At 33.7% G+C, this 12,578-nt stretch overlaps 1 protein-coding gene across 1 annotated transcript in view; it reads left to right on the forward strand.

Annotated features, from left to right (window-relative positions):
* The window catches only part of LOC118198831 (glucose dehydrogenase [FAD, quinone]-like), a 100,167-nt gene that overhangs the window by 10,470 nt on the left and 77,119 nt on the right, over nt 1-12,578 (forward strand). The window contains exons 2-3 of the mRNA XM_085814128.1: nt 2,400-2,510; nt 8,177-8,379. Of these exons, the coding sequence (XP_085670254.1) occupies nt 2,400-2,510; nt 8,177-8,379 (314 nt within the window). The remainder of the gene's footprint in view (nt 1-2,399; nt 2,511-8,176; nt 8,380-12,578) is intronic.

The following is a 12,578-nucleotide window of genomic DNA, read 5'->3' on the forward strand; positions in this document are numbered from 1 at the left end:
CCGAAATTTCTATAGCAAGTATAATTATTCATTTATCCATGCAAATCATTGTCTTTTGGTCATAAGCTTGTAAGGATTATGTTGATTTTATTAACAGTTAAATTTTAAGTTAAAGTTCCTTTCCTGTCAAATTCTTAACTTCAACTTTCTACTTCCCGCCCGAAAGTAGTTTTAGAATCACTCTGAATACATAATGAGGAAGAGCGGTATTTAACCGCGAAGTTCTACTCGCTGAGTTAGAGAGAATCAGAGTTTCTGATTTGCGCGCGCCTGCCTTTTTGGCTAATCTCTCTCAAAGCTGTTATTACGCTCGGCTGTACTCAGGCGCTTGATAGCTTCGTAGTCATTTAGAGTTAAGGGGCCAACTCGGTTAGAATCTTGATAGCTTCGGCTATATCTCTTTTTTTAGTTTAAAATTAGTTTCAGTTTATTTCTTAGTCTCTTAAGTTCAAGTCCAAGTGTCCGCTTTTATTGTACACTCCAAGACGGAGTTCTGTTAAATCTTATTTGAATAATAAAGGGTTAATTACCCTTCCATCTTGTTGTTTCTTGTCACACGAACTTACGCGATTATTCGCTTAGCAGTTCTTAAGATTCTTCACTTTCTACAGTAACTGAGAAATACAGAAGTGCTCTACAGTAACTGAGAAATACCCACGAGCTCTTTAGGTGCACAATTTTAAGATTTGTCTAAAAACTAGAGCAGCTGTCTGCCATTTCAATAACATCTTGACTATTCGAGTTTCTCAGTCAGTGCACGTGGATCAAAAATTGACGAATTTTTTTTTTTCCTTTTCTCAGGCTCTCCACAAGAATTTTCAGAGAATTTAATTACTGTTCTACTATTATTAGAAGCGAGATCATTCTTCAAGATTTTGAACTCATTTGAGATTATTAGTTACATTTACCTTGTAGGATCCCAATTATGCAAAATTAATTAAATGTCCTTCTGACCCTATTACAAGGTGACCCAGAAGTCCATTAACATTTGAAAATTCTGCAATTCACTGAATAATATAGATATAGAGGTAAAAACTGACGCACATGCTGGAAATGTCATGCGGTTTTATTGAAAGTAAGAAAAGCGCTTAAATCGGCTAACAGATGGCGCTTTGTATGATAACAAAAGCAATAATTAGCGTAACAATTGATTTTTCCAAAGACTATGAGTTTATAACAAATGTTCAACATGTCGGCCGTCATTCGTCAACAATATCTGTAGTCGAGTCGGCTCAGCACGCGATCCTCACCAGACGATGCCTGAAAGAGTTTTTTCACACGTGTAGCAATATGGAGTGGAGCGACCATCCTACACAAAAGGTCATGCCTTCCAACAGATGTTTATCAGCCAGACGAGGAATGACGCGATTCTGTAACATATCAGCGTACCTAGCACCCATCACACTGACAGTTTGAATAGCGGAACCATGCATTTCCTCGAAGAAAAAAGGTCCGATCACGATTGATGTGATAAATCCACATCACATTTTGCTGCCCAGAGATATATATTGGCCTTTTTCTCAATTTTTTTTTTACATTTTATTTATTTAGTTATTGTTTTAAATAAAACCCCGTATCATTTCAAGTATGTGTAACCTTTTACCTCCCTGCCTACATTATTCGGTGAACTATTGAATTTTCAAATGTTAACGGACTTTTGGGTCACCCTCTAGATTGATGATCGCATTATCGCTCAGTCTGAAATATTGCAACAAAATCTTAAGAAGGATTCAAGTAACCCCTTTATTTAAATCCCTAAATGAGCAGAAAGCATAGCTTGTTCCTATGAAGAAAAATTTCATCATCTTCATATAATTAAAATAACAAAGTAGAAATTTCAGTTTAGAGGTATCGCAGTCACAGACTACACAAATTGGTCTGCTTATGCTGGCTCAAAACTTTAACAACACCTTTTTAAGGTCGGCTAGTAAAATGGCTAAGGCCGGCATATTAACGGGCGGAGCTGGATGATCAAACGTAAACTGCAGGCATTTGTTAAAAGCTCTATATCTAAAACATTCAAAACCCTCGACGGAAAGAGTCTTCCATCTAATTTTGATCCTAGTGATGACTATGGAAAGGAGAAGTTATAGTAAAGGTTAAATCACAATAATTGGTTAATTAACACAAAACTCCTTACAACATGTCCAACAAAAATGTCTCAGATTTAACAAGTATCTATAAGTCAACTTTACTTTTATAATTTTCATTAAACATTTTTATACACAGAACTTTTTATAATTTTCATTAAACATTTTTAGACACAGAAGTGAAAATGATTCAGTTCTTGTGCAAAAGTTGCTTTTTTTAAAGAAAAAATCTAGTTCAAGCAATCGCAACAAACTTTTACTCATGCTGATTTCATATTTTTAAATGTAATCTTGATACTTTTCTTTCAGTCGCTGCCTGTGTTCTGCTCCTTGCTATAGTAGCGAACAGCCTTCTTAAGTGGAGATGGTCAACACACGGCATTATAGACATTCCTTTTCAACATTATGATTTCATTATAGGTGAGTTTTTTTATTATTATTTTTTTTTATTTTCTATACATTGTGGTAAAATTTTAAAGCGTTGCTGTGAAAATGAATTTATCATCGTGTACAGTGCGAGGAAAAAAATTGGACTATATCTCCCGTTCTACTGGGCCGATTGACAAAATTCAAATTGCGTTTTTCATGTCTCGAAAGCGCAACTTAGGATATATATTAGATTTATATATAGCATTGTTCTAACATAGGTATTCTGACACAAAATCGGACTTTTTCTAAAATAACATACCAATTTGTTTTCCATATTTCGATTCTACGACTCAGATTATGCGTAGATATTAAATTTTGTAAAATTTGGTGTGAAATTTACGAAAAAATTCAAAAATTTATCTTGGAGTATTTTTTTAAGTTTGCGCCAAAAATAATTCACTTGATGAACTCCTTGATATACGGCAACCTGTTTTCCTTTTCTTTCAATTATGCCGGAGCCGAAAAAAAGGCAAATCGTTCCTACATTTTTACACTGTGCATGAGCGGTAAAAAGTCACATCATTCCTACTTTCAAGTAATTTTAAAAGTGTCTAAGCCACATTTGATGCTTTATCGCTCTCAACAGATATGCCAAATTTCAAAACGTGCCAATGTATAAATTAGCGTATATCTTCGGAAATTTTGAATGAAAAACTGTAATTTTTGCAGGTATGCTTAGAAATACATCTACATTAAGATGATGGGAAACGTTTTACAGATTATTATACAAAATGTTTTGAAAAATTTATAAAAATTATTTTAAAATATAAATTTAAAAAATAAATCATAAAAAATGGGTGAATTTTATTTGGAATGAACCTGAATTTTGAAATGGGAAAGGAAGAATCAAATAAGATTAATAAAAAAGAGAGATTAATCAATATATATCAAAATTAATATTGAGGAGCTAAAATTTTGAGAGCTAAATTTTTAAAAATTCTTTGTGCGATTTTTATAAAACTTGGTAGTTTGGCGTAATTTGAGTCGTAGAACTGAAATATTTAAATATGGAAAAAATTTATATTTCAATTCTTTTTACCGGAACCACTCGGTAAAAAGACATTGCAGGTGCAGAAACTGACTTACTTCACTACTCTGCTAAGTTTCAAATGTAAACAAATATGACAGCTATGGTAAACAAAAATTGAGCTTAGCCGCACTTAAATAATTTTTAAACTGTTGATTATTCTACAACTATTGCATGCAGATTAACTTAAGACATAAAAATCTTAATCGGAAGATAAGAACCACATTTCAATAGTTTCTAAACCAAAAAATGCACAATTTACCAACATATAAGATTTTTTTAAAAAAACTGAGCTCATCAAGCCGAGTGTCAGTATATTATATGTAATGATTTCAAATGTGTAGATGGAAACAGTAGAACTTCTAACAGCTTAGATACAGCGTAGATGACCGAGAAGACTGTAGTGTGCAGAGTAGAAAGCATGATGACGCAATTTAGCACAACGTGTCTTGAAAAATCACAATCTTTATTTTTTTAAGCATATCAAATCATCCTTTTTCAGACAAGATGTTTCCTAATTTTACTTGAGTACAGTAAGTTGCATTTTGAAGTACGACGTCATTTTAAGCAAGTAAGCGGTAGCAGCTTACATAAAAAGCATCTTGCCGGCAGAAGAGCTTATGCGGAAAAGGAGAGAGTGTCATAGAACTTCAGAGGAAGAAGGGTGGGAGTCGGAAAAGTTTCAGTTTAGAGTTTTGGTTTACAATTAATTTGATTGGACAAGAGGCATCTGCATTAAAACATTACGTAAGATAGAAAAATCTGGAACCTGTGAGAAAAGATGAATTTAGGGGCAGATCACCAAATTTAGAATGTTAATTTTGAGGTCGCCAATTATTTTTTTCAAACAGCTATCATATTTTATTATATCTTACACACACATATATATATATATATATAATACTTTTGGTGCAGCCGATTGTAACCAAAAAGAGTGATGCGAGACTACATGTTACAGCAGTCCTATATACAAAATTTCAACGTTCTGAAGCTACTCGTTTTTGAGTTATGCTTGATATATACATACGTACGTACGTACAAACGTCAGTAAAAAACTTTCTTCTGAATCCATTTTAAATCAATTTTATTATCTATTCGGGGGGAAGAACCCTTTATTCCGTCCTTAAGCAGAGATGTCACGCGAAAACATCATTAAATTGGATTCGATAGTGGTCAAATTGGATATTTTCGTTGAAATATTATATCCGGAATATTTCGTGATTACAAAATACTTCCTTCACTTCGCGCAAGGAGGTAAAGAAGTAGATACGTGTTTAACTTAAGACCCCATAATTTATTTTAAAATGGTAAATGCCTTCTTAAATTTATGAATAGCAAAAAAAAAAAAATGCTATCAGTATTCAATAACTTCAGCTTGTTTAGAATTCGGTGAAACTTTTGCAAAAACCTAATACATTAGTGATAGGCCTCGTGACCTTTGCCATACCTAAATAAGGAAGGAAACTAATATTACATATTGTAATTTTAGGATAAAAAATAATATGTAAAATGGTAAAATTAATTTAAACAGATACATAGTTGATCAAATAGTTTAAAATTTTGAAATACGTAGCTCCCATCCTTATTTGAATCTGGTGCCCAATACTCTATAAAATCTGTTTATTCCAGCGAAAACACGACGTCGAAAACATTACGTACGAAAAGCCGCCGCAGGAAGAACACATCACAGCCAAACTGCCAAAATGTAAAATATCCCAAGGCGACAACGACGCTAAGTTAAACAACTTTAAAATAATATTGCCTGAAAATGCATTTTATACTTCAGATATTCCCCAGAAGCGTTATTTGCTCCTTTCAGGATTACGATAGGATGAAATGAATAATAAGAAGATTAAAACAAGCTTTTTCACTCTGTTGTTATTTACATTTTCTTTATATCTTACTCAAGGAATATTCCAGTGAATACGTTTGATCTTTAATAAAAACTATCTCAAGAAAAACATATTAAGCGGTGACAAAGTTTTGTTTGTCAGTTAGCTTTCACTTACGATTATATCATTAATAATCATTTAGAGTGATAAATCTTTAATTGTCAATATGTTTTCATTTTCATCTGTAGTAATAAAATTTAACAAACAATATCACATTTAATTGAAAGATAATTGTACCTGTTAAAGCCAATAAAATGGGTTTAATATTCGTAAGACTAACATTTGAATAATTAATTATTTAATTTTAGCTTATTTTTGCTTTTTTAAGTTCTTTTTCACTTCCTTGGACGAAGTAAAGGAAGTCTTATAATTGCGAAAAGTTTCGGGTATCATATTTCAACGAAAATATCCATTTCACCGCTCTCGAATCCATTTGAATAAAGTTTTTGTGTGACATTTGTAGGTACGCACCGAATAAAGGACACTTTTTTCAAAACAGAATGTATTTAATAATATAAATGAATTAACAATGGATTTAAAAAACAGTATTAAAAAATGATAGATTTAAAGAATGGATTTAGAAGTGATTTTTGTGACATGTACATATGTATATATTTATCTCAAATAACTCAAAAACGAGTAGTCTCAGAACTTTGAAATTTTGTATATGGGAATGCTATAACATTTAGTTGCCCACCTCCCTTTTTGGTTGCAATCAGTCGCACCAAACATGTATGAATATATGTATATATGTACCCACTCTGTTACCCGGTTCTGTGTGAGCTCAGTACTTTTATTCTTATTATATTGGTAAATTGTGCACTCTTTTTATGTTGCTCTGATCTTCCGGTTAAGGTTTTTATGCCTTTAATTAATTTATATGCAATAGTTTTAAATTTTTAAGTGATACTAATCCTAATGAGGCCGCCATTTGTTTACATTTAAAACTTTGTAAAATAGCGAATCAAGTCAGTTGGTGCACCAACTTCAATGTCTTTTTGCAGAGTGGGACCAATAGTAAGCTCTCAATTCTCTGCACTAAAAAAGCTGTTTTCCTGCTCGTTGGCCGAATTACCTGTGTTTGCGAAGAACCTCTCATTTTAATTGTAAAACTTATTTTTAACTGTATTTGGTATTTAAAATCAAATTTTATGAAGATGTTTTTAATTTTTTTGTTTTTGTGCCTTGCCGCGAAGTGAGAACTGAACTGATTGAATTAGAAATATATCTCTCATGAAATTCGAGGAAATAAGTTTAAAGGAAATGCAACAAAAATTATGAAAACTTTAATAGGCTGTACAAGGAAATCATGTGGTGTTTGCATGAGTTTTTTTTTTTTTTTTTTTTTTTTTATGTTAAAACAATACTAAAGAGAAATTTAATAGTGCACTTTGCGCATTGTGCACATAAAAATTATATAGAATAGGTTTGCAAAAAAATTGTACTCAAGTTTATGTATATTACTCTTTCTTTATTTACCTAAATATAACGCCATTTTCATGCTGTATTCTAATTACTCTACAGTAGTTTATGCAATGTTAAATAATGCCTAATTTATGGAAATTTCATAGTTGACTTATTTCTTTCCGAGAGCTTATAATCTGTAAATTTCTAAAACCGGAAAGAATATGAATTTTTTCTTAAATTATAGTTATATTTAAATGTCATTAGTGATGAAGTAGAATTATGTCTTAAGAGACTTTCATTTAAAATTTATTCATTAATCTTGGAAAGTCGAAATCTTTTATTAAAATAAAATTTGATGTAATGGCATTATGCCATTTCTTTTAATATTTTATGATTTAAAATACAAAAAGCATCCAAAAACATAAAAGTTATTTTGAGTTTTCTGTTTTGCAGTTTGCAAAACAGAATTTTGCAGTTTTTGCTTTTAAATGCCCTTAATACATTGCATTTAAATTTAAAGTTCCTTAGAAATGCTTTGCAATTCGCACAAAGGTAATTACTGTACAAGGATATACAAAAGTCACTCACTTTCTCTTTCTCATCAGTAATTTCTAGTGATAAACTGATTCACCTAACAATAATGTTGTTTACTTAACAATAACTATTCGCATAACAACCAATTCACAATTCACTTAACTTCCAAACTCAACAAAACACATAAGTTAAAAACAATTTTGTTCTGGTGGTGAATAAAATTAATCTAATCTTTTACTAAAATGTAAGCGGTAGTGTGAGTTTTTAATCAATAACGAAAATTATATAACATTGCCATTCAAACCTTAACTAAAGCTTTCACGTAAACTAATTTTCTATTTTAAATTTTATGTTACTACTTAAGCACGATTGCCTTCAAACATCCATCTTAAAAAAATAGAGGGCAGCATAAAAATTTGCCAAGTAGATCAAAATGTAAATTTTATTTACTTCTTTAGATTAACTGTGTCGTAACACTACGCCAAAACCACGAATCTGAAAAACCACTTTTGAGAAAAAGAGTTTAAAGGTTTGATATGCTTTTGGTAATGCAAACCATTCGAATCATATTTTATAGACAATAATTATTTATATTAGTTTATGTTTTTTATTAGCACAGTATAAAACATCGAAGATGGGGGAAAAGGCAAAAATATTCTCATTGGTGGTGATGGGGGGACAGATTCGTGTTTTTGACATGGCACCGGAGGTATGTTTAGTTTGAGCATTTGTAAAAAGTGCCCATCTCCAGCTTCATATTATAGCTCATATGAATCTCCATGCGTCTTGTCTTGCAGTGGGAGGAGGTACAGCGGGTTGTGTTCTCGCACGAAGGCTGTGGGAATCGAGCAATCACACCGTTCTGGTAGTAGAAGCTGGGACCACTGCTCCTTGGATCAGTGCCATACCATTGTTGGCACCCGCATTACAGGGCTACACTGCAGATTGGGGTTTCAAAACTGTACCCCAGAAGATGGCACAGAACGGGATGAATAACCGGGTAAGAAATTCGTCATCTCTTTTGCAATAAGTATGAATGGTTCCCACAATAATGAAATGTTAATACAACAGAAAACAGACGGTTCTTGTTATTTCAATAACATATGCAGGGCCTGGTAATCTGGTTTTAAAATGAATTCGTGAAAAGTCGAGATCTGAAGAAACACATTTTATAACTCTTTAGCCATCTGCTTACATTCCTTACATGTTCATAGAACTTTTGGATGCCTTCTTAGAAATCACCTAGTCAAGTGTTCTTTACTTATCTCGTTAAAAATATGTTTTACATTTCTGAAATACTATTAAAATGAAGATTAAATCTCTCATTTAAGTAATAAATTAATCTTCAGAGACAAATCTGGTAAATAAGTGGGATCATTAATAAATATCAAGTTATTTTGAAGCAGGAGTTGTGAAAAAAGTGCAATGCCCTCGCAGCAATCCGAACCTTGACCTCTCGAATACACGCCGAGTGTGCTACCGTTACATCACTAAAGCATGCTGGAAGGAGAGAGAAAATACCTTATGTATTCTCCCTTCTAAAGGTCGACTGGGGACCCAATATCCAAATCCTGGGGGTGACGAATTACTGTCCACCACCTTTTAATTCGTGCTCCTTTTTAACAATCATTAAGCTATTTTAATGCAGGAGACGTGAAAAATGAGCAGTGCCATAGCCGAAACTCGAACCTGGACTTCTCGAATACGTGCCGAGTGTGCTACCATTATACGATGAAGGCATGCTAGAAGGGAGGGAGAAAATACCTTATAAACTGCGACATGAGCGTTACCCGAGATACATCGCTAGGCTTAAGATACAAGACGACGAGAAATGTAAACTATGTGGTTTGGTTGGTGGTGCTAAGCACTTTCTCGAGGTCTGTCCCTATTTTAATAGCGCAAGAAACAATATAAAAATTAATTTTGAACATCCCATTTTATGCTATAAAGATTTCTCACAATTATGCAAATCTATTGTGAAAATTATTAACGGTGAGAGCCGGACTTTGGGAATCAGTGGATGATTTTTGCTTCTTATCGCCATCATTATTTAGTCTATTTACTTTCACTAAATGTTTTGCAACCATTGTTTGTGTCTGTTGTTCCCGTTTTTTGTCTTTGATGTTTACTTTTGTCTAAATGTTTGTATATGTCCTTTCATTCACTATTATGTTTTTAATTATTATTAACACATGATTATTTTCATTTAGTTATTTTATGTTTTACTTATTTTTCCTTTGTTGAAATGGGTATGGCGTGTTATGACCATAAGACCAACTTGTTTGGTTAAGTGGGTCGGTCTGCATCTGCTTCTGGTACCTGTTCTGTGTACCTTCTGGAACTAAACTGCTAAACAAGAATTAAGTTGATTGAACAGCTATTACGAATAAAAAATCGGTTATCTGTACGGATCCAAACTACTCTAAATGTTAATTCATGGAATCATAAAAATTGTCAGGCGCTTTATCATCTTGCCGTAACTTCTAATTAGAATAATGCAAACTCAGACGGTTTAAACTAATTTGTTTTTTGTTTACTCAGGAACCTGAAGGTTACGCAACCTATGCAATAATAAAAATTTAAATCTTGCAGGTTCAGAAACAAGCACTAAGTAAAGTTCAGAAACAAGCACTAAGTAAGACTGATATTAAATTATGAGGTAAAGCGCGTCTACAAGATTTAGCTCAAGCTGTCAATCTATCATGAGCAGTTACCGCTAGTAAAGCTAAAGCCGAAGCCGGATTAAGTATTAATTCTCTCGCCGCGAGAAGTAGTAGAGTGAAGGTCAGTAATAGGTCCCAAAAGATCTCTCTCGAATTCAAGACTGCTATTAAATACGTTAACCAGTTTGCACCCTGATGGGAACCGATAAAAACAGAGGTGAAAGTACAAAAGAAATAGTTAGATAGCTGGTTAATTAATATAAAACTCTACAAACTGATTGATAAATTTTCGCCTAACGCGCTGAATTCTTTTCATACGTCGGTTTATCATCTCTTTGTAAAATTTGAAATTCCGTCTCTACATTTCACCAACGTATGCTTTCCTGGTGAATTTACTCTCTGTCGATCAGAAATCACTCACATGATCTGTACCCAAGACGTCTGAAACAGAAGTTATTCTTAATGGCCGAAATGGATTTTCCTCTAGCATGCAGATCATTGGCGCTGCATCGTAATCAAAACATAACCTTTCAGTTGTAAGGTTTATACTAAGTTTTTAACAGTTATCTTTAGTTAAAGCTACTTTCCTATCCATCCTAATTTCAAATAGTAGTTTCCTGCCTGAATGTATTTTTAGAATCGCGTTTAATGCAAATGAGTAAGAGTGGTACTGAAGTCGAAGTTCCACTGACTTCGTTACAGAGCCAGAGTTTCCGACCTAGTGCGCGTTCCGCCTTTTGGCTACGTCTCTCTCTAAGTTACTACGCTCTCTCTATTACTCGCTCTCTAATCTTAGGAGCCAAATACTTAGAAATCTTGATAGCTTCTATATCTTTTTAATTAAGCATTAGCTAAGTTTTATTTCTGGTTACTTTGAGTTCAAGCCCAGGTGGAGACCTCTGCACGATCTGAGAAAGGAGCCGACTGTTCAATTCTTCTTTGGAATAATAAAGGGCAATCAACCATTCTTGAGTATTACATCTCTGTTCCTGAACTCAAGCGATTATTCGCTTATATGTTCAAGAGGTTCCTCACATTTAGCTGTTAGATAAAAGAGTAGAATCCCACACACTTACGATTTGTTTAAACAAAATCGGAATATTACAATCCACATTTTCAGTCAAAATTTTATTGCACCCCTTCGCTTTGTTTATGTTTTATGTCTGGTATAACGGGTATGAGCAGCATAGTATCAAAAAAATTTTTCACAGAAACTTCTTCCCAAAAGCAGATAATATTTTAAACCAGGGTCCTTATTACTGCTGAAAGAGTGTTTAGCAAATTTAAATAAATTTGGGGCTAGCGTGGACAATGTCGATTTGGATCTGCGAATGGTTTAATATAAAAGAAAATAATTGTGAACCATTTCATTGTTATTAAAGTTAAAATAAATGTCAATGAATAAACTGGAAGCAGTTCTCACGTTCTGAATAAAATAAAGCATATTGCGTCCCCCCCTTTTTTTTACATATAACAAATATAAGTAAGTTGAAAAATAAAACGCAAATAATAATAGTGTTGAATATTTAACATATAATTTTATTCCGTTACCAGGATATAGTATTAGGATATTTTCTCTCTCCTTCCAGCAAGCCTTCGTGGTGTAACGGTGTAAGGATCTTAAGTTTTACTAACGTTTATTTTATTTTAAATCTTTACTATCACTTCTTATTTTCTACTTCCGGCCAGAATTATAAGCGTGAAGGTTTTTATGCAAAGTTTGTCTGGCGAACGCCAAGTATTTAAGTGTGGCCTTTTTGCCAAGCGAAAGAGAGGAAGCAGTGAGTCAACGCAGGCCGCTTACCTTAGAAGTTACGCAGTTGCTGTTTGCCTTCCAGGCCAGAGGTTTTAATCCTCTTGATAAATTAAACGTATTGTAGTGTTCACAGTCTCTGTGCTACATACGCTTCCTGTTATTATAAGGCCAATCTTCCACGTGTATTATTCTAAAGTTAAATTAGAGTTTAGTTTTATTTTTATACTTTTACGTTAGACCCCGAGTGGCGGGTCATTGTATTCCGAAGTACGGAAGTTATTGTATATAGAGAAAAATAAAGGGTTTTGTATACCCTTCGTTTGTATCCTGTCTACTTACTACAATTAGTGAACATAGCTTTAGTAAGCTCTCTGTTCCTAGTCAGGTCCTTGTATGTTCCCGAAGAAGGTTAGAGGGAACATTGAACCTGATAGTGGCGCCCAACGAAGAAGAATAACCATGGCCGAGTTTCAAGAAGAACCTGTGCTGCCTGCAGAAACGGCTCAGAATCCAGAAATGCCAGCTGCCGCCCTGGAAGGATTCGGTTACATCGTCCAGACCATGCGCGCTTCCATGAAACCAGAAGCAACGTTTAACGGAAACTCACCGGTAACCAGTTTTTTGGAAAAATTGGAGGACCACTTCATGCTCTACCCCGTGCACGAGTTTCAAAAAGTTACCTTAGCTACCAGCGCTTTGAGGGGCCAAGCGCTTAACTGGTTCAAATGTATAGGCAGAAGTCTCTTGGGTCAAGCAGGAAGTCCCACCTATACTTACGAG

Source organism: Stegodyphus dumicola, chromosome 3 (assembly GCF_044657685.1).
Source record: "Stegodyphus dumicola isolate Sdum_Otavi_A_Nest chromosome 3, ASM4465768v1".
Lineage (NCBI taxonomy): Eukaryota > Metazoa > Arthropoda > Arachnida > Araneae > Eresidae > Stegodyphus > Stegodyphus dumicola.